At 42.6% G+C, this 27,425-nt stretch overlaps 3 protein-coding genes across 3 annotated transcripts; all 3 read right to left on the bottom strand.

Annotated features, from left to right (window-relative positions):
• Positions 1–228: 228 nt before the first annotated feature.
• Positions 229–3,180, bottom strand: LOC148047159 (vomeronasal type-2 receptor 26-like). The gene is made up of 4 exons (XM_087707974.1): positions 3,020–3,180; positions 1,722–2,013; positions 763–1,575; positions 229–486 (listed from the first exon to the last, which is right to left on the bottom strand). The coding sequence occupies exons 1-4, from the start codon at positions 3,178–3,180 to the stop codon at positions 229–231; spliced, it is 1,524 nt and encodes a 507-aa protein (XP_087564100.1).
• Positions 3,181–15,603: 12,423 nt separating this feature from the next.
• Positions 15,604–18,408, bottom strand: LOC148047158 (vomeronasal type-2 receptor 26-like). Its single transcript, XM_087707765.1, has 2 exons — positions 18,294–18,408; positions 15,604–16,499 (listed from the first exon to the last, which is right to left on the bottom strand). The coding sequence occupies exons 1-2, from the start codon at positions 18,373–18,375 to the stop codon at positions 15,604–15,606; spliced, it is 978 nt and encodes a 325-aa protein (XP_087563891.1). The 5' UTR covers positions 18,376–18,408.
• Positions 18,409–19,075: 667 nt separating this feature from the next.
• Positions 19,076–24,626, bottom strand: LOC148047157 (vomeronasal type-2 receptor 26-like). Its single transcript, XM_087707973.1, has 6 exons — positions 24,575–24,626; positions 23,114–23,220; positions 21,956–21,979; positions 20,575–20,814; positions 19,614–20,426; positions 19,076–19,333 (listed from the first exon to the last, which is right to left on the bottom strand). The coding sequence occupies exons 1-6, from the start codon at positions 24,624–24,626 to the stop codon at positions 19,076–19,078; spliced, it is 1,494 nt and encodes a 497-aa protein (XP_087564099.1).
• Positions 24,627–27,425: the final 2,799 nt, after the last annotated feature.

The raw sequence follows: 27,425 nt of genomic DNA, 5'->3' as shown, positions 1-27,425 counted from the left end.
TGATTTAATTAGGGCATCCATCGGAATCCTGACAGCATGCACATTTAATTTTGGCTAGGTAAACCACCTTATTTGAATGACCAGTCTACCTCACTTTCCATAGACTGAGTGAATCGTTTGCATGAAAATGGAAAATTATTGTACATGACCATTGGAATAGCCAATGAATAAATCCTCACTCTTGAGGCATTGAAAGCAATCCCACACCAATCCCAAAAGTAGCCACCTTCAGTGGAATAAAATAAATAACACTCCCACCTTGCTCAGCATTTCCACCTGTGAGATACTCTTCTGGTCAATGGATAATTTTAAATTCGGAGACTCCCGTTTTTCTAGATTCCCAGATTTCACTCTCCTGACAGTTTCATTTGGGAAAACAATAGTGCTCACAATGTCCAGGTCAACTGTAAGATGTTCTTCCTCATCCAAATATACTCCTTGTATGGAATTATTGTAAAACTGGGAGCTTTGAAGGAAAGGATGAAGCTGAAAAGAAAAGAAGATAAATAAAAATTTATGTTCATTAATGGTTCTTTTAAAATACCTCCTTCCTCTCTGTTGGGGGGGTTCTGAACATTTCTGTGTCTCAGCTGAAAAAGCAGGTTTCAATGTTAGATTCAAAAATATCCATAAGCAGAAGAATTATATAAGATTTGAGTTTCATGATAATTACGTTTTTTTTTAGAATAAATAACCAAGGTATCCACTTATAAAACTATTTCCCATATTTGGAGAAAAAAATTCTAATGGGAAAAAAAATACCTGCCAAGCCTTTAGCCTTGGAGCTTCCACCTTCACACTCCTGTTCCTCATTGACCTCTTTGACGTGGAGGTATAAGCTGAATTTAGGGTCCTCCCCAGAGCCCAGATGGTGTTGTAAATGAGATAGCTGTCCAGGGTCAGCAGCCGATCAATGTCCTCTTTCCTCAGAGCCACCAGTCTGTCTGTCTGTCTACACCGTCTCCAGACTTTTACTGAAAAGGCATCCTTGGGCAATGAACATCTAAAGGTTTTCTCCAAAAAGTCAGCTAGGATGTCATGAAATTTTGAAAAAGCATCATAGTTTGCCCATTTTGTTTTCTTTATCACAAAGGAGAAAATGCCACCTGTGTGTTTCAAGGGAGGCAGACCACTCTTAAAATCAAGACTGAAATCCCACTGAGCTGTGGTGATCCAGACTTTAGCTACAACATGTTGAGAAACATGTGTAAGTATGGCATCTACAATTCTCATTCCCAACAGGAACGAACTAATCTCTGAACCATACACAAACACATTAACTTTTACCCATGTGTAATATGCATCTGAATTGAAATTCATATCCGCAATGTTCAGTGTAAAACTTTGATGTATAACTGCACAAATGCCATTCTTTAACAGCAAGGAAGACATTGTCCTCATGAACCTCTCCCCCCGGTCAGTTTCTGGAGCCACGAGACCAACCAAAGTCCACTTGAAGTAGAGGAGAAGCTGGACCATCCCTGGGTACTGGACTCCTTCAGCAGGGAGCATTGGATAGAAGAAAGGAAACTGAATTTTATCCCCCATAATCCTAGAAGCAAAGCTATAATTGATCTGAAAGAAATGGAAGATGGTGTTTTTATGTTATAAGCAAAATGCAAGTTCTATCTTTTCCACAAAAAAAGCTTAGCTTTTCCTTTGCAAAGGACCTCTTATTCAAAGTTGCTTGACTGAAAACTGTCTCCACAAGAAAGACACACCTGAGGGATTTTGTAGGTGCCCAACATGGTAGAAATCTGGATGGAGATGCCAGTCTCGGCCTCTTCCAGAACAGCCATTGTGCTTCTCTGCCTTCCATACTTGTAGTTGGGCACATTGGCCTCCCCATCTGAAAGCAGATCCAGCAAAGGATCTGTAGTCATTTCTACCTTGTAGAAATTTTCATAGATGTTATAACCCAGGGTGATGTTGGGTAAGAGGTGGCCCTTCTGGTTGATATCCTCGACAGCAAAAAGGAAGGGCAAAAATTTCCAAGTAAGCCTAGTTGATTTTCTGCAGGTACAAATGTAACAATGAAAATAACATTTAGCTTTCATTCCATGGTAATACATTTAACACACCCAATCACAATTTTGCTTCCAAACAGTTTACAATATTCCAATAGATTTATTTTTTTAAAAAAAAGAAAAAAAACCTGTAGAACATTTTAAATGACAAAGTAATATTTACAATTCACTCTCCTAATTGGTTAAACTAGCACAACTTTCATGTGCTGGTTTTCTAGCAATTTGATCCATATCTGATGAACTGCTTCCTATATTTTAATAAACGTGGTCGATATGCCACAAATTGTTAAAGACCAGATTATTATCAATTTAATGTTGATATGTTTTAGGTTGTTAAAGATGAGATTATTTTTAGAGTCTTGGGTAGAGTTAAGGTTGAGCCCCTGTTCTATGGACCTATTTATTGTTTGGTGGGTGGGGGCATTCTTTTCCTGTTTTCTATTTTTTTCTTTTAATTGTAAACCATCCAGAGACACTTGGATTATGAATTGTACAAACAAGTAAACTAACTAACGCAATCAATGAACCAACCAACTAATAGATTATTTCCCCCTGTTAAAATAAAAGATCTTTTTGGTCCCTGGCATGAACTCATGAATAAACATGAGCTATATTTTCCCTTTCCATAAATGTCTATGTTATTAATTGGAACGCATTCATCCCAGTAGCAAATTTCAGTGGAAAGAAGCAATGGTGGTGTGATCTCTGATGCATAGAGAAAATACAGCATTCAACTGTACTTGCACCAAGTCTCCCACAGATACCAGTTCAGCTCTGGAGTGGAATGGGAGAGAGATTCCATTATTTCTTCTGTTATACTTGAAAGCCTGAAATGAGTTTTATGATCTGCAGCCTGCATCAGGGACCCCAAAATGGGATCAAAGGTAAGCTAGCAAAGAGATTGGAGAGAGATCACTTTGTGTTTTTGAAGGGCAGGACATGTGTGACATATATTCAGTTGGCTGTAATGCAGTGCAGGACAATTCACTTACATGTAGAATTTTGTTGAAGGACTCCTGTCAAAGCGTACTAATGGAAACCGAGCTTTCATTGCAGAGACTATGCCACTAATCATATGATCTCCTGGCTTGTAAAGATGCCCTGGGTCCACTTCACCCTGCTCCAGAGTCAGGAGGCATTTGGCTTTGAGCATCATACCAAATGCCCATGGGAAGAGAAACAGCAGAAAGAGAAGCAGCAGCAACATTTATTTTGTCCCTGACTGAGTCTTCTCTGTGTCACCTGCTTTTTAACAGAGAAAAAGAAGAGATGGAAGAAACCAAGTTCTTTTTCTAGGGAGAAGTTGCAGATATGATCACAGTCACCCAAGAGACGTAAAAAGAATTGGCTGTGGTGTTGCAGTGTTTAGAATGCAGTGCTGCAGCTTACTTCTGCTGACTGCCAGCTGACTGCATTTCGGCAGTTTGAATCTCCCCTGGCTGAAAGTTGACTCAGTTTTCCATTCTTCTGAGGTCAGTAAAATGAGGACTCAGATTGTTGGGGGACAATACACTGACTGTAAAACTGCTTAGGGAAGGCTGGAAAGCACAGTGAACCAACCTAGAAGTCTAAATGCTATTGAAATTGATTTAGAACTACCCTAAGATTTGCTTTCTTTCCAGAGACATTTACATACTGAGCATTTCTCATGCAAACTCCACTCAACATTGATTGTGAGTCCGATGATGACATCAGAATGTTTTCTGATTTTCTGTGTTAAATTTGGGGGAAATTTGCAGAATGGTCCCTAGAGTCCTAACATAAAGACAACAAATAAATCACTATGATTTTGATAATTGAACAGAAGAGAACTTTCAGCTCCCTGCACCCTGGATGAGTGAAAGGGCTAAAGTGGGAACTCACATATGTGGCTCCAAACTTTGAGGGTGGGCCATGAGGGAGACTAAAGAGGCTGGCTCAATTCTTTAGAATAAAACATTTTCAGAAAAAAACTGGGATAAAGAGAGATTTTTGTCTGAAATGCTATAGAGTTTCCTGCCTAATCAGGGGGTTGGACTAGAAAACCTCCAAGGTCCCTTCCCACTCTATTTATTCTATTTTAATGTCTGATTAGCAAGTAAATCCGAATTGAGTTGGAAGGGACTTTGGAGATCTTTTAGTCCAAGCTCCTTCTTAACCTCCTGGCTTTTCTTCTAGTTTCCTCCCTTTACCATTTGGATGACAAAGTTGTCAGTTAGGAATCTCTATGATCTTCCACATGCTGCAGAATTTGTCTCCCAGTTGATATCAGGGTAATTGATGCATGAGTCAAAAAGAGGGCTGTGAAAATATTTACAGACCTCTCACATCCTGGACATAAATTGTTTAAACTCCTACCCTCAAAATGATGCTGTAGAGCAATAGCAATAGCAGTAGACTTATATACCGCTTCATAGGCCTTTCAGGCCTCTCTAAGCGGTTTACAGAGAGTCAGCATATTGCCCCCAACAATCTGGGTCCTCATTTCACCCACCTCGGAAGGATGTAGAGGGTGTAGAGCACTGCACACCAAGACAACTAGACACAAGGACATTTTTTTTCCTGAATACTATCAGTCCACCAAACAAATAATTCCCTCACCACTGTCAAACCATTCACTAAGGTTGCATTACTATCACTATTAGTCTTCTCATCATTCCTATCAGCCATCTACTCCCACTTATGACTGCAGGACTGTAACTTTGTTGATTGTATCCTTACAATTGATATTGATATTGATTGTTTTCTATTGCTTATTTGTACCCTATGACTATCATTAAGTTTTGTACCTTATGATTCTTGAGAAATGTATCTTGTCTTTTTATGTGCACTGAGAGCATATTCACTAAAGAAAAATTCCTTGTGTGTCCAATCACACTTGACCAATAAATAGCAATAGCAGTTAAACTTATATACCGCTTCATAGGGCTTTCAGCCTCTCTAAGCGGGTTACAGAGTCAGCATATCGCCCCCACAGTCTGGGTCCTCATTTCACCCACCTCGGAAGGATGGAAGGCTGAGTCAACCTTGAGCCGGTGAGATTAGAACCGCTGAACTGCAGATAACAGTCAGCTGAAGTGGCCTGCAGTACTGCACCCTAACCACTGCGCCACCTCAGCTCTTCTATTCTATTCTATTCATGTGGATTCTAGATTTTCATCCTTAGTTTTGTGTATTTCTGTAGAGATGCAATGATCTTTTATATACAGTGTAATGTAATTCTACCTCCTCTTTTGTTCGGTCTGTTTCTTTTGAATAGTTTGTATCTTGTACAGGTTTTTTTCAGTCCATTCCCAAGAAGGGGACAAAGGCTAGGTCCCTCCGGACTGTCTAGAGAAAGGTACTCATTCCATGGGTTCAAGGCTTTGCTGCCTTCTCATGGAAATCATGCCTATGAAAATCCCAGTCAAGACTAAACTGCTTTGTTTCATTCAAATATTGCTATTCAACTTGCCAATGAGCTGGCAGGGGGGAGGATGAAATGGAGAGCTGAGAATGTGTGCACAGACCACGAGAGCCTGGAAACCACCAAGGTCATGGCTGCAGATGCTTGAGGAGGAGCTGGACTGCTCCCATAGCAAACAGATGTCTCATAATTAGACTACATGATCATCCAGCGGTGAGGAGAAAGGGAAGCTATTGTTTTAACTAGGCGAATATTTCCGTGGGAAAACCAGACCTGGTTTTGATTCTTCAGTTCCAAAATGTGTATCCAATAAAATTTTACTTTGGGGAATTCAAGCTCCTGAGAGTGTTTACTTTTTGGGGGTGTGCTAGTCAGAAAGTTGATACCCATCTTTAAAGGAACTCAATACATATGTATACCTATGAAATTGTATATGAGCAACCAATGACTTTTAGGCTTTGAACTAACATCCTTCCTTGAAGTTGTTCATTCTGACTTTGGATGTATTGAATCAATACAAAGCAAAGACTCAAGGCTCACTGCAGTGTTTAGTAGACAGTATGTACTGAATGGAGTCAACTCCAAAACAATAGTAAGAAGGTCACTGGTGCACACAAAGGATGAGCTTGTATCTATACATTTCAGAAAGGAGGGGAAATGATGTATACATCATGATGTATTCATAGGGAATAATGTAATAGATCTCAGTTTTCTCCCTGCCCTTTTCTTATTGATGAGAACAATGGTTTTAGAAGAAAGATTTGCATCTTTAGATTCAGGGGTTGCTATGGGAATGTTCTCATAAAACTTATCATGGGCCTTGTGGCCTGCAAGGTCACATACTTTATGTCTCAATTGTCTGTTAAACAGTCCCATTCATATGAAAAAAGATTTCTTTTCAACAATTCAGAAATTTCAGTTGGTGCAAATGCAGCAGCACAGGCAGCTATGTGTTTAACTCTACTCCACAAACTGCTTTATTTACCTTTTTTCCCCCACATGCAATTCAAAATGCTGGTGATACCCTTTAAACCTCTTCATGGCATGGGACCAGGTAATAGGAGGGACTGTCCCTTCCTAGTGACATCTATCCATTCTGTCAAGTCCAGCAGAAGAGACCTGTGGTATGTTACATCCATTGCAACAGGGGATGTCAAATTCAAGGCCCGCTGACCTGATTTGGCCCACGGGGTGCTTAGATCTGGCCTGCGGGGTCACCTAGGAAACAGCAAAGGTGCCTCTGCCAGTGAAAATATGGTCCTCCTGGGCTCTGTTTTTGCTGGCTGTTGCAGCTGGAAAAGGTGTTCGGGAGTCCAGTTTAGCTGGCCGAGTGCTCAGGCTGCCCCCCCCCCCAGGATAGTTGTTAGCGGAAACTCGATGCCCTGTGCTAAATGTTCTAATTCTGCTGGTCGAATTTGATGATGCTTCGGCAGAATAATTTGGGTGTAGCTGGTCTAAGGGTAATCTTAGTCAGCAGCCCATCAGAAGCTTGGCGGCACTTCTGCCCGTGGTTGCACTTGGAGTGATGTGCTGGTAAAGGAGGAATTGGTCTACCCATGTTTGCCAATCTCCTGGCTCCATCCTGGATAGGGCTTCGTTTGCAGATCATACAATTCTCGCCACCTGTCCATTACTGGCTGTATGGAAGGTGCGACCAGGGTATGTCTGATTCCCTGGGTAGCTAAGAAAGTCTCAAATTGGACGATCATGAATTGGGGCCCATTGTCTGAGACTAGGATGTCGGGCAGACTCTGGGTCAAGAAAAGTCTCTGTAGTGCCTTTATGACCACCTCGCTGTTGTAGCAGCCACGAAGACTACCTCTAACCACTTTGAGTAACCACAAATACCATAAAGACATGGCCATGAACTGGGCCAGCAAAATCAATGTGCACCTTCAACCAGGGTGACTGAGGCCATTCCCATTCCTTAGTGAGCATCTCTGGGGGAGCTGGTCTGGACACCTGGCATGGTGTGCAGGTAGCCACACGGTCTTCTATCTCCACATCCATGTTATGGCACCACATGTAACTCCTTGTCAAAGATTTCATCTGGATAATTCCCAGATGCCGTATGTTCAAGGCCTCTAATACTGCAACTTGCAGTTTGGGTGGAACAATCACCCGGTCCCCCCACACAAGACAACCCCACAACACAGATAATTTGTCTTTCTTATTTACAAATGATTTGAACTCAGATCCCACCGGCTCCTTGGGGTCACCCCTTCCACATTCAGTTCAAAACTTGAGAGATGGCCTTGTCTCTCTCTTGGTGGTGGGCAACCTCGTTGAACGACACTGGGCCGGCCTCGAGGAAGTCAATGAGTAAAACCGGGGTTTCAGGGATCATCCAAAAGTTTGGGTAGTGGACACTTGCTGAGGGCATCAACATGGCCCAGAGTTCTCCCTGGTCGATGAACAAGGTGGTAGCTGTAAGCCACAAAGAAAATTGTCCAGTATGTCATTTGCGGCAACAGCGATGCCAGAGTTGGTTGGTCCCCAGCCAAGATCCCCAATAGAGCTTTATAATCCATGATGATTTCAAAATCATAGCCATACAGGTATTTGTGAAACCTCTTGAACCCAGTTACTGCAGCCAGAGTCTCACAGTTCAGTTGGCTGTAGTTGCACTTGGCAGCTGACAGGATAATAAGCGATGAGAGCTTCAGTTCCATTGGAAACGCAGTGGCTGAGAACCGCCCCAATGCCAAAAAGAGAGGCATCACAAGTCAGGACAAGTGGCAGCGTCTGGTTATATTGGACCAGGAATGTGTCCGCTGACAGCAGCCCTTTACCATGGTAAATGCAGTGGCCTCAGTTCTGTCCCAGGTCCATCTAGTGTTCTTGCCAAGGAGATGATCAGCGACAGTGGCTTTCTGCTTGACAAACACACTGTAAAAATTGAGAAGTCCGAAGAACACCTGCAGCTTGGTCTGATTGCGAGGTGAGGGGGCTTCCTGGATTGCTTTAATTTTTTTTATTTGTTGGGTGAATTCCAGAGCCATTGATCCAATACCCCAGGAATTCAACCCTTGGTACGTTAATTTGGCATTTTTCTTTTTTTTCAAGTGGAGGCCTTTTTATCTAATTCTGGCAAAAACTCTGCTTTTTTAAAAAAAAGTTTTTATTTTTTAAACAAACATAAACAAACAAAACACACAACAAAAAAACATCTTCTATTCCGTACAGTGTGTCGATTGGTTACAAGGTTTTTGTGCATCCTTTCCATAGTCATCCCCTTAAATTTTATATAAAGTCACATATTGTCAATCAAATATATTTGTGGACATCATTATTATTATAGTACTTCATTTGTTTGACTGTCACTATTATTTCATCATTTTAAACGAGGTATTCTAAATATGGTTTCATTTATATTTTAATAATTCATTACATCATCTTCAACATGTCCAATAATAAGTATTTTATTACATCCTATTTTAAATCATTCTATTATTTTGGTGTTGATAACATTCTCTAATAGATTTTCGATTCCATTTTTTTTAATCTAACCACTAATTAAATAGATCCCATGTTCTATAAAATTGTTTATTTTCTTGTTCTCTAATTTCATATGTCAACTTACTCATTTCAGCACATTCCATTGCTCATATCATCAATCTAATAAATATGCATACAATTATTATGATTATTAAACAGTCATTAAATATAACTATTATTACATCCTTTTTATGTGAAGCATACTAAGTTTGAAGTAAATTTATATTATGGCATTTCATTACATCATCCTGGACTCATCCAATGGTATTACATCTTTGTATTCTGTTCTGTTCTGACCCCCCTTCTCCGTCCAGGAATGAAAGCCAAAAGCCACATAACTCAAAAGGTTTCTTTTAATCAGTCCCGGCTCTTGCTGGCTGCGAGCCCAAATAAACAAAGATAAGCATGCGGGCAGTAAGTCTCACAAACCTAGGCAATGCAAACAGGCTTCCCACTTCTCCAAGTTGGTTTCTGTTAATTCATGAACGTGAATGAGAACGTTGACTTCTGCAACCAGGGCGTGGCACCAGCAGTCTCTTTATACTCAAGTGAGGATGCCAATGAGCAACAGCTGCTTGCAATCATTTCCTATAGTGATCCTTTGTCCTTTAAGCTGAATAGACCTAAGCCTGTTTGCCTCCTGATACAACTCCCAAATACTTTCAGGAACATTTCCTTTGATCCAATGCTCTGCTGCCACCTGGTGGCCAACCAGTCTCTCCTCGCCCTGCTTGGCATCGACACCCTGTCCAGGGTCCTCCACCTTCTCCAAGGCCAACTCATAAGACCCCTCGCTGTCGGAGTCTGGCGGCAGCTCTAACGGCTCCTGCTGGGCCACAACACTGTTCTATATAGAATTGTTTATCATATATATATATATATATATATATATATATATATATATATATATATATATATATATATATATATATATATATATATATATATATATATATATATATATATATATATATATATATATATATATATATATATATATATATATATATATATATATATATATATATATATATATATATATATATATATATATGTTTTCTGAGGTTTATACATGTATGTATGTGTGTGTGTGTGTGTGTGTGTATGTATGTATGTATATATATATATATATATATATATATATATATATATATATATATATACATACATATACATATACATATACATACATACATACATACATACATACATACATACATACATACATACATACATACATACATATATATATATATATATATATATATATATATATATAAAGCTTTTCCACTTCATCTCCATGGTCCTCATTTACAGCTTATATAAAATTCCATATATCAATCTAGTATATATAAATGCAATATTATCACTATTAATCATTTATTTGACTATAACTATTATTACTTTGTCTTATACATAATACTCAAAGTTTAACTAAGTTTAACTTAATTTTATTGTGACATTTCATTTCATCATCTTGTATCCTTCCAATAGTAGTGCAGTCCAATATCTCTTGCCATTTGTAAAATCTGTATTCTAAATGTTTTCTTGATAAGTCTTAGGTGAACTTCTCTTTGCAACTTGTTATTCATTGCATATTTTATAAAGACTCAAAATCCTCCATCTGTTCCTTTCATCAGCTTGCTTTTGGTTATCACTGGTGCTTCTGCCAAAGATACTCTCATTGTTTCTGCCAAATTTTCTCCCACTTCTTTATCTATATTTTAAAGCATGAGATAGAGATCCAGTTTGTCTACCTCTCCTTTCAGTATTCCATACATATCATTTCCCTCCACTCTTGGTTTTCTGTCAGTATCAACAATTTTCTTATCACTTTGTTCATATTTTTTCTGAATTTTTGACTTCTATCTTCAAGTTTCATCATTGTTTCATCAATATTCTCAATTCTTCCCTCCAATTTTTCTGTTCTTTGTGGTATAATCCCCAGATTCTTTTCAAATCTTTCTGTGCTTATTAGGACTTTTTGGATTTCCAGCATAATTCTTTGCAAAGTTATTTCTTTTTCTTCTTAATATTACGCCATTTTTCCAAGTTGTAAACACTGCCAATAGGACATCCAAGACTTTTTGCTAAATTTCAAATAAATTCAGTGTAATCTTTCAAGTCAGGGATTTCTCTTTACTTGAAAAGAGCACCTGTATAAACAAGATGTGATTTTCTCTCTATCCCTTTTGATAAGCAAAGCCAATGACCTTGAAATAACAGATGTAATCAAGCCTCCAGCCTCTAGATGGCAGTGTTACTTATTTTTCCTCTGCTTTTAGCTCTTTCTTTAAGCTTTCTTTGAGTTAAGAAAAAAATGGTAAAAAAGGACAATCCTGCCATGCGTTGAAGAAAAGATAAGAAAAGAATCCTTAATCCACAAATACAAAAAATAAGAAAAAATAGAAGGAGGAGGAGGAGGGGAAGAAGAAGGGGGAAAGAGACCAGCCCAATTTAAAAAGTAAGAGGCATTTGTAAAAGTTTCATCTATAAAAAAGAAACAATTTTTTTTTAAAAAAAGATAACACAATAGTTGTATTCAGGCTAATCTGCCGCTTACTCGCTTCTGTCTTCAATTTTATCTTTACTCTAAGACTTTTGGGTATTCTCTTCTCTAATAGTGAAATATATCTCCCCAATTTCAACACACTCCTGCTATGTGGCCGGGGTGGCGGCATGCACTTTAAAGTGCTGCGCGCCGGGCTGGGCGAGTCCTGGAAGATAGGCGGGAGATGGTGCAGGCATCCGGAGCCCCTTCTGTCACCATCCCTGCCAGGCAATCTCCACGCCCACCGAGTCTCGCTCCAGAGACTTTTTAAACAGAACACAGGATCTGCGCTGCCTCTCATGGGGGGGAGAGGAGGAGGAGGAGGCAGGAGCCACTCCGGAGCCTGAAAAAGGCCGGCAGGCGCTGCTCATGGCTGGCCGGGGGAGCTGGGCTGCCAGGGAGGGGGAGGGCAGAGCAGCCACTGCCGGTCGTGCCAGAGGGGCATGGGGGAGGGGGGCTGGCACGTCGGGGTCCAGGCTGGGGCACCTGATGCTGCTGCTTTGCCAACGGAAGGAGCGGCGGGGGCAGCGGAGCCGTCGGACTCTCCTCCCATCTTCGAACTCACTGAATTAGCGGCAGACCTGAAAGAAGCAGGAGCTTCTCCCTCTTGTTGATGTTTTGCACAAACACATTTGCGGCTTGGAAAACAACTTCTGCTGCCCCAGCCAGGCCTGCGTGTGGCGGCGTCTGCAAGCTATGCCCGGAATCCTTTCACGACTCACTCTTCCTCATTTTCACTGCACATCACTGCCTGGCAGTCTGTGCAGCTGTTTTTTTCAGTGGTATTGTGACTGGAAACTTGTTCCTGCAGACTCTTGTGATGTGCCCCTTGCGATCACAGCATTGGTAGATTGCATCCCAGAAATGGCAGGCAGATCATTGATGGTTGTCCCCAAAGCCAGCACAAGATGGGAAATGGGTTTCAAATTCCTGCACTGTTTTCTGGTCGTCCGTGCGCCTGTAGCAAACCTTGTCCTTGCTGTCAGAGAGGTCTCACTCAGCAGTCTCTTGATGCACTTCAGTGGTTCTGCACATGCTCCTGGGGTTGTTCTGCCTTTGCAGCATTTCCATTGACTTGGTCGAGGACGCCGCTGCTCTAGCCTTGTCCAATGCTATTTGGAGTGTCAGATTGGTTTTCGCCCACAATCTTCTTTGCAGGCTGATGTCTTGAATGCCACAAATAATTCTGTCCAGCAACAGTTGCAAAACTCACAATATGCTGTGTCCCTGCAAAGCACAACAACATATTGGTTGATAGTTTCACCTTCCTTTTTGTTACGGAGGTTGAATTCGTGCCTCCACACATATTTTGATGGTTTGGGAGCATAGTGCATCCATAATGTATGTTGAAGCACCAACCAAGTGACTGTCTGAACCGGAGTTGGCTCGCATAGGTCCTTGGCTGTGTCGAATACCTCTGGCCCACAGTAGCTCAGGAACATAGCTCTCTTGTGGTTCTCAGGGAGGCCGAGAAGATCATTAGCTTCCAGGAACCATTCAAACCTCATCATATATGAGTCCCAGTGCTTGGTTGCTGGGTCGTAAGGAGCTGGTGGGGCATACGTCGTCATCTTGTCCAGTCAAGGCAATTTTGAATTTGCCTCTGGCTGGATTGTTTTGCTGGATTGTCAGTAAGCTCTTTTTGTGCCTAGTTGCCTTCCAGTCCCACCTTCGTCACTAGTGTTAGATCAGCTGAATGGAAGATGCAGACTCAGGCTAACAGTAACAACAACTCTTTATTGGTGCAAACTATGTACAATCCAGCAACCTTCTGTTTGACAGCATTCCTTTTTATACGTCTTAGCCAATCATCATTCAGTATTTTCCCATCAGAGCGGAGGAACTTGGTGGAACATACCATACTGGCTGTCAGTATGTAACAGGCACCCCCAACATGAATGATGTCAAACTGGCCACGCCCACCCTGGCAACTCCCCTAAGGTCAAATACAAGCCTGAAGTGGCCCTCAATGAAATCACATTTAATACCTCACACTAGAGAATCTCATCTTCTGAAATTCAGAAAGAAGGCCATTTTTGCTGCTCCACCTGCCACATGGAACACCATTCCCCAAAAGGTCAAACTGGCCCCAATCTGGTTGGCCTCCCAGAAGGATCTGAAGTCCTGTCTTTGCCAATTGCCCTGGGGATCAGAGAAAGAGATGAACCTATAAAATGGATGTTCTTGAATGTCTTTATTGTACATCTTTTCATTTTTAACTGTTTTTACTGCTTTTATTGCTTGTGTGACTTTTTTGTGTGTGGTACAGGGTTGGGTTCCGTCAGACATCACTGCCGGTTCACTTGTGGGTGAACACTACTTCCGGTTCACTCATGGGTGAACTCCATTGCAGGTTCTGCATGCACAGAAGCAAAAAACAAGATGACGGTGCCCGGAGAACCAGATCGGGGCATGGCAGGCCTGGGTCACTGCCTGTTCCAGCGACCCAGGCCACAAAATCATTACTAGTTTAGCTGCATTGTCCAAACTGGTAGGAACCAACCACTGGTGTGGTAACATTTATATGTTAACTGTAAGCCAACCAGAGTCACAAATTTGAGATGAGCGGCTATAGAAATTGGAAAAAATAGAAATGAAATGCAACAATTGTTCGGTTAACAGAATAGTGCAATCTAAAAAGAAGTCTACTAGCAGTTTTTCATGTACCATGGAGCTCTGGAAATGGGGCTTTCCCAAAGTTAGAAAAAGACCAGAAGAGTTTTGTTACATGCTAGCTCAACTTTATAATCTTACCAGATGAATGTGGAGGTGTTTTTCTCAAGATGGGTAACTTCTGAACAGAATACTGATTTATTTGTTGATGTATGTATTGGTGTATTTCTTGATGTATTTATTTATTTTTTACAGGATTTTATCAAAAAAAAGGTGGGCCTGACAAACACTGAGATGCTTTGCCTCCTCAAGATCTGGGACAAGATCCGTCATGAAATAAACTCAATGTACCTTTCGGATCTATTAAACCAAGTCATCTGCACAAAAATGATTCTTCAAATCTCAAACATTTGTAGGAGACAAAAGGAACACCCAGTTTCTGTATTATTCTATGTTGTTATTTGGGAACATCCAAGGGGCACCAGCCACTGGATCCCTTCTAGTAGGCACATATCTGAGGGTGTTTCTATTGCACTGTGTACCAAGATGTTGAATGATGTTCTAGACAAGGGAATGAGGTTCTGGACACAAAAAAGTGGAAATATATTTATTAAAATGTTTATAAGTTTCTTTCTATGGGGATGCAAAATAAAAACAGGTGTATGTATGTGTGAGCACTGTTTAAAAAATTAGTTTAGTTTAGTTTAGTTTATTGACATTTATAGGCCGCCCTTTTCCCTGAGGGGACTCAGGGCGGCTTACAATCAATGGGAAGGGAGTGTAGGACAAAACACAAGAAAGAAAAAAAATGTGAATAAAAAAAATAAACCGATAAAACACAACATTCATTCAGCATTCGGGTGGGGCAAGGTTCGGATCTTATCCCCAGGCCTGACGGGATAGCCAGATCTTGAGGGCTGTGCGGAAGGTCTGGACGGTGGTGAGGGTACGAATCTCCACGGGGAGATCGTTCCAAAGCATCGGAGCTGCAACTGAGAAGGCTCTCCTCTGCGTAGTTACCAGTCGGCACTGACTGGCGGATGGAATTCAGAGGAGGCCTACTCTATGCGATCTGATGGGATGGAGGGAGGCAATTGGCAGAAGGCGGTCTCTCAGATAGTCAGATCCACTACCATGGAGGGCTTTGTGAATGGTGAGTAGCACCTTGAAGCGCACCCGGAGATCAACAGGTAGCCAGCGCAGCTCACGGAGGATCGGTGTTATGTGGGCGAACCGTGGTGCGCCCACGATCGCTCGCGCGGCCGCACTCTGGAATAAATAAACTTTAAATGTCCATTAAATTTAAGTGTCCATTAAATTTAAGTGTCCATTAAATAAACTTTAATGGACACATTAATTTCTTTGACGTATTTACTGGATATGTGGGGAAAGGTGATTTATAGGTTTATTTCTATTGTGATGTAAAATGGAAACAGGCAAGCTCTTTAAGGAACTTTAAAAGAGAAAATAATATCTTTGAGTTCTAACTAGCATCTTTAGGAAAGTCCTATGAAAAGTTCATTTCTCTTTTATTTTGACATCAAATGTTCTTTTGTATTCAGATCTGGTCTTAAAAAAATAATGTAGCACTTGGGGATGAAGATGCAGCCTAGCAGGCCAGTGCTTGAAGCCAAGATGGAGAAGATCTGTACAGCCACCATGTATTTCCCCTTGGTGCTCAGGTAGGTGGGAATGAAGGATATCCAGACGCTGCAGAAGACCAGCATGCTGAAGGTGATGAGCTTAGCTTCGTTGAAGGCCCCAGGGAGATTCCTGGCCAGGAAAGCCACTGTGAAGCAGATAACAGCCAGGAAACCCATGTAGCCAAGGGCAAGATAAAACATGGCAACAGAGCCTTGATTACATTGGAGGATGATCTCTGCAGATTGTGAGTGCATGTCTGACTCAGGGAATGGGGGAGACATGCCCAACCAGATGCTGCAGAGAACAACTTGGACACCAGAACAAGAAAGAATGATGGAATTGGCAAGGGTCTTCCCTAGCCATCTCTGTATATTATTCCCTGGTTTTGTGGCAAAGAACGCTAATACCACAGTGACTGTTTTGGCCAAGACTGTAGAAATGGCAACTGAGAAGATGTTGCTGAAAGCTGTTTGTTGGAGAAGGCAAGTCCCCCTCCTCGGCCGGCCAATGAATAAGAATGATGTCAAGAAGGAAAGCAGGAGGGAGATGAGGAGGATGTAGGAAAGGTCCCGATTGTTGGCTTTAACTATGGGAGTATCTCGGAACTTAATGAAGATTCCCAAGACAAAACCTGTTACTGAAGAGAGCAACAAGGCAAGAGAAGCTAGGATGATCCCCAAATTTTCTTGATAGGATAGAAAAGTTTCAGTCTTAGGTATGCATTCATCTCGGTTGATGTTTGGATGCTGATCTGCTGGGCATTTAGTGCATTTTTCAGCATCTGAAAAGAGAAAGATTAACATCTAAGATTACCTGTCAACATAATCATTGAGAAGTAATTTCTTCATCCTGTTGAAAGATTACCTATCAATGACTTCTTCAGCTTCAACCTCAATCATACATGGACAAACAATTGATACAAACTCAAAGTAAACCACTCCAAACTCGATCTCAAAAAAACTGGAAGTTAGGAAAACTCTTTTATCAGCTCCCACTTTGGAAATGTCGATTTCTACCTTACTGTTTTAGTCAAGGAAAGTGGACAGCAGTAACTCTGGCTGGTGGATTCCATTGTTTCAGGATCCAATCTGAGTCAGTCCATCTGCAAGGGCTCCATCAATGTTAGGAATATAATCTAACGGTTGGGTTGGCAATATATAAATCATATAGCAATGCTGTACCTGTTTTTTTACATCATATGTAAAATGAGATTGGTTGCTGTTTTCCGCAATCGGCCATAAGAGGGAGCCAGAATGACTGATAACTCTCTGTTCGGTAGATGCTGGGCTGATCTGATCTGAGTGTTTTGGAAGCTGGAAGTGCCGTGAGCTATTGTAAGTTTTGCAACTGTGAGCAAACTTTGTGTACTGGACTGATTATATGGATACTGGACTATGTTATTTGGATTATCCCTTTACTGAGAGACGTTGATGACTGACTGTCTTATCCGTGTATGACTTGGACTGTTTGATGGACTCTGATCCCTCTATTTCCAAAAAAGTAAAAGCCTATTTAAACTGCAGTGTCTCTGTATGCTGGTTTGTGTGTTCTCCAACACAACTCTCACAACGCTTCACTGAATGTACTCGCTCTCCCAATGTGGAGCTTACCTAACAATCAAAATCCAAAAGCTTGGAGAGCTAAACTCTGGTCCTAGTGATTGACTCAAATTGCATCCTGCAACGTTTTTTGCCTTCATTCTTCTGTTTTTTTTAATTCGCCTACCAATTCCAGGAAAGCACACACAAGTGGATTCTGTCTCATTGGGCATCTATTTTGAAGGGTGAGGAAAAAGATCAGCCTCACTTTTAACTTTAACATTCTTCCTATGAGTCCAGCTAGAAGACGAAAATCTTGTTCATTTCACTCACTTAAACAAAAGACATTTCTCATCAAGGATGAGGCAGGGAGGGAGGGAGGGTGGGAGGGAGGGAGGGAGGGAGGGAGGGAGGAAGGAAGGCAGGCAAGCAGTGGTGGGATTCAACTGGTGCAACAACACTGTCCATTTGAAAACAGCTCTAAAACCTACCTTCTACTGCAGCCCTGGTGAGTAAAACAACTAAGGCACAGCAATCCACTTCAAACAAAGGAAATATAGGACAGACTAGTACAGGGTTGGGTGGGCGGGGCCAGCTGATTGCAAGAACTAGTGGTTCACGCGAATTGGTCTGAACTGGCTGGATCCCACCCTAGGAAGGGAGGGAGGGAGGGAGGGAGAATGGATGGATGGATTCAGGGCTGAACATGTTTCTGTGATTGTTAAACAAGGAAATTCATCCTGCAGTATTATTAGATTCAGGAAAGGAGGTAGGAGGATAGAGAATAAGAAAGCTTTTCTCCATTTTTTCAGAGGTACCAAGAAAACAATGGTAGAGGTTGACTTGTAAAAAGGACAAAGAACAAGAAATGTCACCTCTCTTCTAATTCTAAGGCTTCTTTAATTCCCTGTCTTTGAACAACTGGCTCCTCGCTTAACCTCCAAGATAATTTCGTTCATTTATTATGGGGAAAAAAATTATTTAAAAAACAGCCATGCTTACTTTAAAAAAACTTTATACACCTTGCAAACACCCACCTTCTATGGTGGAGATGGTTCCTTCTGCACAAGGATGACAATCATAGCAGCAGATGGGCTTCCCTTCTTGAGCTACCTTCATGAATCCAGTGCGACAGCTTTCCACACAGGTAGAAGGAGGGAAGGGCTGAGGAGAGAAAAGGAAATAAAACTCTGGATAATGAGATGGGTGACATACATAAAATACAATAATTGTTCGGTGATATGTATCAACTCGCAAAGCATCCCTGGCCTGCTCTCGAGTTGCCATAGGCAAGAAGGGAGGGGAACTGATCGAATAGCATGGCAATCACAACCAGAACCATATTCCACACATATCTTTCTCAAGGCTGTATTCCAGGTTACCCGCAACAGCCAGAGGGTGTGATCTCTACAGCCCGTGAAAGTGCTGGGTTGGGGAATGTGATTTATGACTCACCCTTGCGGGTGGGAGGAAACAGGGTCATAATTGGGCCATAAATTACATGGGTCAGAACTGGCTTCACTTGGGTATGTGCCAATATTTTCCTCCTAATAAATAACTGGATTTCTTTTGAAGCTTGGCTTGAGGCTCATGATTTAATTAGGGCATCCATCGGAATCCTGACAGCATGCACATTTCATTTTGGCTAGGTAAACCACCTTATTTGAATGACCAGTCTACCCCACTTTCCATAGACTGAGTGAATCGTTTGCATGAAAATGGAAGATTATTGTACATGACCATTGGAATAGCCAATGAATAAATCCTCACTCTTGAGGCATTGAAAGCAATCCCACACCAATCCCAAAAGTAGCCACCTTCAGTGGAATAAAATAAATAACACTCCCACCTTGCTCAGCATTTCCACCTGTGAGATACTCTTCTGGTCAATGGATAATTTTAAATTCGGAGATTCCTGTTTTTCTAGATTCCCAGATTTCACTCTCCTGACAGTTTCATTTGGGAAAACAATAGTGCTCACAATGTCCAGGTCAACTGTAAGATGTCCTTCCTCATCCAAATATACTCCTTGTATGGAATTATTGTAAAACTGGGAGCTTTGAAGGAAAGGATGAAGCTGAAAAGAAAAGAAGATAAATAAAAATTTATGTTCATTAAAGGTTCTTTTAAAATACCTCCTTCCTCTGTGTTGGGGGGGTTCTGAACATTTCTGTGTCTCAGCTACAAAAGCAGGTTTCAATGTTAGATTCAAAAATATCCATAAGCAGAAGAATTATATAAGATTTGAGTTTCATGATAATTACGTTTTTTTTTTTCAGAATAAATAACCAAGGTATCCACTTATAAAACTATTTCCCATATTTGGAGAAAAAAATGTCTAATGGGAAAAAAAATACCTGCCAAGCCTTTAGCCTTGGAGCTTCCACCTTCACACTCCTGTTCCTCATTGACCTCTTTGACGTGGAGGTATAAGCTGAATTTAGGGTCCTCCCCAGAGCCCAGATGGTGTTGTAAATGAGATAGCTGTCCAGGGTCAGCAGCCGATCAATGTCCTCTTTCCTCAGAGCCACCAGTCTGTCTGTCTGTCTACACCGTCTCCAGACTTTTACTGAAAAGGCATCCTTGGGCAATGAACATCTGAAGGTTTTCTCCAAAAAGTCAGCTAGGATGTGATGAAATTTTGAAAAAGCATCATAGTTTGCCCATTTCGTTTTCTTTATCACAAAGGAGAAAATGCCACCTATGTGTTTCAAGGGAGGCAGACCACTCTTAAAATCAAGACTGAAATCCCACTGAGCTGTGGTGATCCAGACTTTAGCTACAACATGTTGAGAAACATGTGTAAGTATGGCATCTACAATTCTCATTCCCAACAGGAATGAACTAATCTCTGAACCATACACAAACACATTAACTTTTACCCATGTGTAATATGCATCTGAATTGAAATTCATATCCGCAATGTTCAGTGTAAAACTTTGATGTATAACTGCACAAATGCCATTCTTTAACAGCAAGGAAGACATTGTCCTCATGAACCTCTCCCCCCGGTCAGTTTCTGGAGCCACGAGACCAACCAAAGTCCACTTGAAGTAGATGAGAAGCTGGACCATCCCTGGGTGCTGGACTCCTTCAGCAGGGAGCATTGGATAGAAGAAAGGAAACTGAATTTTATCCCCCATAATCCTAGAAGCAAAGCTATAATTGATCTGAAAGAAATGGAAGATGGTGTTTTTTATGTTATAAGCAAAATGCAAGTTCTATCTTTTCCACAAAAAAAAGCTTAGCTTTTCATTTGCAAAGGACCTCTTATTCAAAGTTGCTTGACTGAAAACTGTCTCCACAAGAAAGACACACCTGAGGGATTTTGTAGGTGCCCAACATGGTAGAAATCTGGATGGAGATGCCAGTCTCGGCCTCTTCCAGAACAGCCATTGTGCTTTTCTGCCTTCCACACCTGTAGTTGGGCACATTGGCCTCCCCATCTGAAAGCAGGTCCAGCAAAGGATCTGTAGTCATTTCTACCTTGTAGAAATTTTCATAGATGTTATAACCCAGGGTGATGTTGGGTAAGAAGTGGCCTTTCTGGTTGATATCCTCGACAGCAAAAAGGAAGGGCAAAAATTTCCAACTAAGCCTAGTTGATTTTCTGCAGGTACAAATGTAACAATGAAAATAACATTTAGCTTTCATTCCATGGTAATACATTTAACACACCCAATCACAATTTTGCTTCCAAACAGTTTACAATATTCCAATAGATTTATTCTTTTTTTAAAAAAGGAAAAAAAAACTATAGAACATTTTAAATGACAAAGTAATATTTAAAATTCACGCTCCTAATTGGTTAAACTAGCACAACTTTCATGTGCTGGTTTTCTAGCAATTTGATCCATATCTGATGAACTGCTTCCTATATCTTAGTAAACGTGGTCGATATCCCACAAATTGTTAAAGACCAGATTATTATCAATTTAATGTTGATATATTTTAGGTTGTTAAAGATGAGATTATTTTTAGAGTCTTGGGTAGAGTTAAGGTTGAGCCCCTGTTCTATGGACCTATTTATTGTTTGGTGGGTGGGGGCATTCTTTTCCTGTTTTCTATTTTTTTCTTTTAATTGTAAACCATCCAGAGACACTTGGATTATGAATTGTACAAACAAGTAAACTAACTAACGCAATCAATGAACCAACCAACTAATAGATTATTTCCCCCTTTTAAAAAAAAGATCTTTTTGGTCCCTGGCATGAACTCATGAATGAACATGAGATATATTTTCCCTTTCCATAAATGTCTATGTTATTAATTGGAACGCATTCATCCCAGTAGCAAATTTCAGTGGAGAGAAGCAATGGTGGTGTGATCTCTGATGCATAGAGAAAATACAGCATTCAACTGTACTTGCACCAAGTCTCCCACAGATACCAGCTCAGCTCTGGAGTGGAATGGGAGAGAGATTCCATTATTTCTTCTGTGTCCACTCTGTGTCTAGCTCTGTTCATATCCAAGAATGGATCATGGATGGTTGGGGCGGGGGGAAGTATTATAATTGGTTTTTATACTTGAAAGCCTGAAATGAGTTTTATGATCTGCAGCCTGCATCAGGGACCCCAAAATGGGATCAAAGGTAAGCTAGCAAAGAGATTGGAGAGAGATCACTTTGTGTTTTTGAAGGGCAGGACATGTGTGACATATATTCAGTTGGCTGTAATGCAGTGCAGGACAATTCACTTACCTGTAGAATTTTGTTGAAGGACTCCTGTCAAAGCATAATAATGGAAACCGAGCTTTCACTGCAGAGACTATGCCACTAATCATATGATCTCCTGGCTTGTAAAGATGCCCTGGGTCCACTTCACCCTGCTCCAGAGTCAGGAGGCATTTGGCTTTGAGCATCATACCAGATCCCCATGGGAAGAGAAACAGCAGAAAGAGAAGCAGCAGCAACATTTATTTTGTCCCTGACTGAGTCTTCTCTGTGCCACCTGCTTTTTAAGAGAGAAAAAGAAGAGATGGAAGAAACCAAGTTCTTTTTCTAGGGAGAAGTTGCAGATCTGATCACAGTCACCCAAGAGACGTAAAAAGAATTGGCTGTGGTGTTGCAGTGTTTAGAATGCAGTACTGCAGCTTACTTCTGCTGACTGTCAGCTGACTGCATTTCAGCAGTTTGAATCTCACCAGGCTGAAGGTTGACTCAGCCTTCCTTCCTTCTGAGGTCAGTAAAATGAGGACCCAGATTGTTGAGGGGCAATACACTGACTGTAAAACTGCTTAGGGAAGGCTGGAAAGCACAGTGAACCAGTGGAGAAGGCTATTGCTATTGATTTAAAACTACCCTAAGATTTGCTTTGTCTCCAGAGACATTTACATACTGAGCATTTCTGCTGCAGACTCCACCCAACATTGCTTGTGAGTTTGATCAAGACATCAAAAAATTTTCTAGTTTAATTTTTGGGGAAATATGTAGAAAGGTCTCTAGAGTCCTAACATAAAGACAACAAACAAATAACTATGATTTTGATAATTGAATGGAAGGGAACTTTCATCTCCCTGCACCCTGGATGAGTGAAAGGGCTAAAGGGGGAACTCACAGATGTTACTCCAAACTTTGAAGATGGGCCATGAGGGAGACTAAAGAGGCTGGCTCAATTCTTTAGCATAAAACATTTTCAGAAAAACTAGGATAAAGAGAGATTTTGTCTGAAATGCTATAGGGTTTCCTGTATAAGCCTGGGTTGGACTAGAAGACCTTCAAAGTCCCTTCCCATTCTGTTATTCTATTGTAATGTCTGATTATTGAGTAAATCCAAATGGAGTTGGAAGGGACTTTGGAGATCTTTTAGTCCAAGGTCCTGCTTAGCCTCCTGGTTTTTCCTCTGCTTCCCTCCTCTACCTTTTGAATGACAAAGTTGTCAGTTAAGAATCTCTTTGATCTGTCACATGCTGCAGAATTTGTCTCCCAATTAATATCAGGGTAATTTACCCATACCCACTTGTACACTGCATGAGTCAAAAAGAGAGCCGTGAAAATATTTACAGACTCCTCGTATCTTAGACATAAGTTGTTTCAACTCCTACCCTCAAAACGATGCTATAGAGCACTGCACACCAAGACAACTAGACACAAGAACAGTTTTTTCCCAAATGCCATCACTCTACTAAACAAATAATTATCTCAACACTGTCAAACTATTCACTAAGGCTGCATTACTATTATTATTAGTCTTCTTGTTAGATCGAGTAATGGAAAGGCACACACAGGCTAACGGTAACAACAGCTCTTTAGTAACTCAGTAGCAACTAGGTACAATCCAGCGAAGGTTGAGTCTGACAGCAGCCCTTTTATAGAGAGCTGTCAGACCCTTTGACCAATGAGATTAAACTTCTGTTCCCACTGGAACAGAAGACCTTGGTGGAAACCATTATAGCTGAAGCTAGTATCTAACACCCCTCCCCTCTTAGATGGAGTAATCCTACTGGTTACGTAGTCACGCAGGTAGGCGGCCTTTTAGTACCTTTGCCTGACTTGCGCAGTTCAGTCGGAGGGTGTTCTTTGGACAGGTCAGATGGACCTGCTCACTCCACAGCTCCGCTTGATGGAAGCTCCTGAAACCTTTCACAGGCCACGGCCGGAGCTTCTAGAGCCAGTTCGCTCAGAGCTCACTGCGGGCCTGCAACACAACCAGAGAAGTTCCCCAGTACCCTCATGTTTGAGCTGCCTGTGGATAGAGTGAGTTCTTGCTCCATTTGGGTAGGGCTTTGGCTAACTCATGCAGGAGTTACCTCTGGTTGTCTAAGAGTGGAGTTGGACAGGCAGCCACGGAGTTGGTCAACGTGTCTTCTCTGATTCCGACCATCCTCGAGCTCTACAAGATAAGAACGAGGCCTGGTGATGCCTGTCACCAGGCAGGAATCCACAGAATTCCCCCGGCATAGTTGTGGGCATAAACTGAATCCCCTACGCTAAAGTTCCAAATTTTGCTTGTGGAGTCAGAGGGCGATGCGGCAGAATAGTTTGGTTGTAGCCGGTCTAAGTGGGACCTTAGCTGGCAACCCATGAAAAGCTCGGAGGGACTTCTCCCTGTAGTGGCACAGGGTGTGATGTGCTGAATTAGCAAATAGTGGTCAACCCGTGCTTGCCAATCTCCGGACCCATCCTAGATAGGACCTCTTTTGCAGATCTCACCATTCTCTCCGCCTGACCATTGGAGACCGGATGGAATGGCACAACCAGGGCATGTCTGATTCCCTGGGCTGCTAAGAAGGTCTTGAATTGCATGGCCGTGAATTGGGGCCCATTGTCAGAGATCAGGATGTTGGGCAGGCCGTGCATGGAGAAAAGGCTCTGTAGTACCTTGATGACTGCTTCTGCCATAGTGGAGGTCATCAGGACTACCTCTAGCCATTTCGAGTAAGCGTCCACAACTATGAGGAATGTCTGGCCATAAACTGGGCCAGTAAAATCAATGTGCACCCTAGACCACAGTGCTTAACGTCGCTCCCACTCCTTAGCGGGCGCCTCTGGGAGAGCTGGTCTGGACTCCTGGCACGGTGTGCAGGTAGCCACCCATTCTTTGATCTCCCAGTCCATGTTAGGCCACCACACGTAACTCCTGGCCAAAGACTTCATCCTGACAATTCCAGAATGCCTTATGTGTAAAGCCTCTAATACTGCAATGCACAGTTTGGGTAGAACAATGACCCGGTCCCCCCACAGCAAACAGCCATTAACAACAGACAATTTGTCACATTTACAATAGTAAATTTTGAATTTAGACCCAACAGATCCCTTGGGTCACCCCCTCCATACCCAGTTCAAAATTTGTTTGATGGTGGAGTCTTTTGCAGAGTGGCGGGCAACATCACTAGATGAGACAGGACCAGTCTCCAAGCAGTCAATGAGAAGGGCTGGCATCTCTGGGGTAGGGTCAGCAAGAAGTTCTGGCAGCGGGCAATGAATGTTGAATGATTATTTTATTTATATGTCGCCCTTTTCCCCCGAAGGGGACTCAGGGCGGCTCACAACTCAACCAGGGAAGGGGGGATACAGACAAAATTAAAAACGACACAAAACAATGCATGGTTTAAAACACACAACAGTCATACCATTCGAGATGGGGGCAATGGTTCTTTAGCCCCAGGCCTGTCGGAACAGCCAGGTTTTAAGGGCTTTGTGGAAGGCCTGGAGGGTTGTGAGGGTTCAAATCTCCATGGGGAGTTCGTTGCAAAGGGTCGGAGCAGCCACAGAGAAGGCTCTCCTCCGGATAGTCGCCAGTCGACACTGGCCGGCGGATGGAATTCGGAGGAGGCCTAAACTGTGGGATCTAATCGGTCTAGTGGAGGTAATTGGCAGCAGGCGGTCTCTCAAGTACCCAGGTCCAATACCATGAAGGGCTTTATAAGTGACGACTAGCGCCTTGAAGCGTATCCGGAGACCAATAGGCAGCCAGTGCAGCTCGCGGAGGATAGGTGTTACGTGGGTGAACTGAGGTGCACCCACGATCGCTCACACGGCTGCATTCTGGACAAGATGGAGTCGCCGAATGCTCTTCAAGGGCTGCCCCATGTAGAGCACATTGCAGTAGTCCAGTCTAGAGGTCACAAGGATGCGAGTGACTGTTGTGAGAGCCTCCCGGTTCAGGTAGAGCCGCAACTGGTGCACCAGGCGAACCTGGGCAAATGCCCCCCTGGTCACAGCCGACAAGTGGTGTTCAAAAGTCAGCTGTGGGTCCAGGAGGACTCCCAAATTGCGAACCCTGTCTGAGGGGCGTACTGTTTGACCCCCCAGCCTGAGAGATGGAACACTTGGCCAATTAGTAGGAGGGAAACACACCAGCCACTCGGTCTTATCTGGATTGAGTACAAGCTTGTTAACCCCCATCCAGTCCCTAACAGCCTCGAGGCCCTGGCACATCACGTCAACCGCTTCATTGAGTTGGCACGGGGCGGACAGATACAGCTGCATATCGTCCGCATACTGATGGTATTTTATCCCGTGCCGTCGAATGATCTCACCCAGCGGCTTCATGTAGATATTAAACAGGAGGGGGGACAGGACCGAACCCTGCGGCACCCCATAAGTCAGGGGCCTAGGGGTCAATCTCTGCCCTCCGACTAACACTGACTGCGACCTGTCCGAGAGGTAAGAGGAGAACCACCGTAGGACAGTGCCTCCCACCCCCACCTCCCGCAGTCGTCGCAGAAGGATACCATGGTCGATGGTATCGAAAGCCGCTGAGAGGTCAAGGAGCACTAGGACGGAAGCATAACCTCCATCCCTGGCTCTCCAGAGATCATCAATCAATGCGACCAAAGCGGTTTCAGTGCTGTAGCCAGGCCTAAATCCCAACTGGAAGGGATCTAGATAATCGGTTTCCTCCAAGGACTGCCGGAGCTGAAAGGCTACCACCTTCTCAACAACCTTCCCCACAAAGGGGAGGTTGGAGAGTGGACGATAGTTGTTTAAGATGGCTGGATCCAAAGATGGCTTCTTCAGAAGGGGTCTCACCACCGCCGCCTTTAGAGCGGGGGGAAAGAACCCCTCCCAAAGGGAGGTGGTAACAACCGCCTGGATCTAGCCCCGTGTCACCTCCCTGCTGTTAGCGACCAGCCAGGAGGGGCACGGATCCAGTACACATGTGGAGGCACTTACAGCTCCCATGGCCTTGTCCACGTCCTCAGGGGTAACAGCTTGAAAATCAATCCAGTGATGTCCTGCCAGATTCTCCCCTGGTGCCTCAGCTGGCTCTGCGCAATTGGAGTCCAGGTCCGCCCGAAGCCGAGCAACTTTATCCACGAGGAATTGGACGTAATCCTCAGCTCTGCCTTGCAAAGGATCGCTCATATCCCTCCTATTTAGGATGGGTTATCCTGAACAAAGCGGCTGGCCGTGACTCAGCGGAAGCAATCAGAGAGGCAATGTGTGTTCTTTTAGTCGTCCTAATTGCCCGGAGGTAAGCTCTGATGCTGGATGTTAAAAGCTCAAAGTATTGGCATGCCCCAAAGGGGAGCCTGATCGGTGGATGAGCCGATAGGAGTAAGCAGCTAAGAAAATGGTCCATCTGGTCATCCACAGTGATAATGACACAGGAGTAGGTCGGTCCCCAGCCAGCAAGCCTAGTAGCGGTTTGTGGTCTGTAATTAGTTCAAAATCACGGCCGTATAGGTACTCATGGAACCTTTTTATCCTGGCCACTGCAGCCAAA

Source organism: Thamnophis sirtalis, unplaced genomic scaffold (assembly GCF_051295495.1).
Source record: "Thamnophis sirtalis isolate CommonGarterSnake01/CBP01778 unplaced genomic scaffold, rThaSir2_p1.2 scaffold_3, whole genome shotgun sequence".
NCBI classification, from domain to species: domain Eukaryota; kingdom Metazoa; phylum Chordata; class Lepidosauria; order Squamata; family Natricidae; genus Thamnophis; species Thamnophis sirtalis.
This window is presented reverse-complemented; position numbering and strand designations above follow the sequence as displayed.

Coding starts and splice junctions, on each gene's coding strand:
- LOC148047159 (XM_087707974.1), bottom strand. CDS start 3,180: ATGCTCAAAGCCAAATGCCTCCTGACTCTGGAGCAGGGTGAAGTGGAC. Junction 1,576..1,721: donor GCACCTACAAAATCCCTCAG/GTGTGTCTTTCT, acceptor CATTTCTTTCAG/ATCAATTATAGCTTTGCTTC. Junction 487..762: donor CAAGGCTAAAGGCTTGGCAG/GTATTTTTTTTC, acceptor TTTTCTTTTCAG/CTTCATCCTTTCCTTCAAAG.
- LOC148047158 (XM_087707765.1), bottom strand. CDS start 18,375: ATGAAGGTAGCTCAAGAAGGGAAGCCCATCTGCTGCTATGATTGTCAT. Junction 16,500..18,293: donor AACCATCTCCACCATAGAAG/GTGGGTGTTTGC, acceptor TTCTCTTTTCAG/ATGCTGAAAAATGCACTAAA.
- LOC148047157 (XM_087707973.1), bottom strand. CDS start 24,626: ATGGCTAGAGGTAGTCCTGATGACCTCCACTATGGCAGAAGCAGTCAT. Junction 20,815..21,955: donor CCTTCAACAAAATTCTACAG/GTAAGTGAATTG, acceptor TTTGCTGTCGAG/GATATCAACCAGAAAGGCCA. Junction 20,427..20,574: donor GCACCTACAAAATCCCTCAG/GTGTGTCTTTCT, acceptor CATTTCTTTCAG/ATCAATTATAGCTTTGCTTC.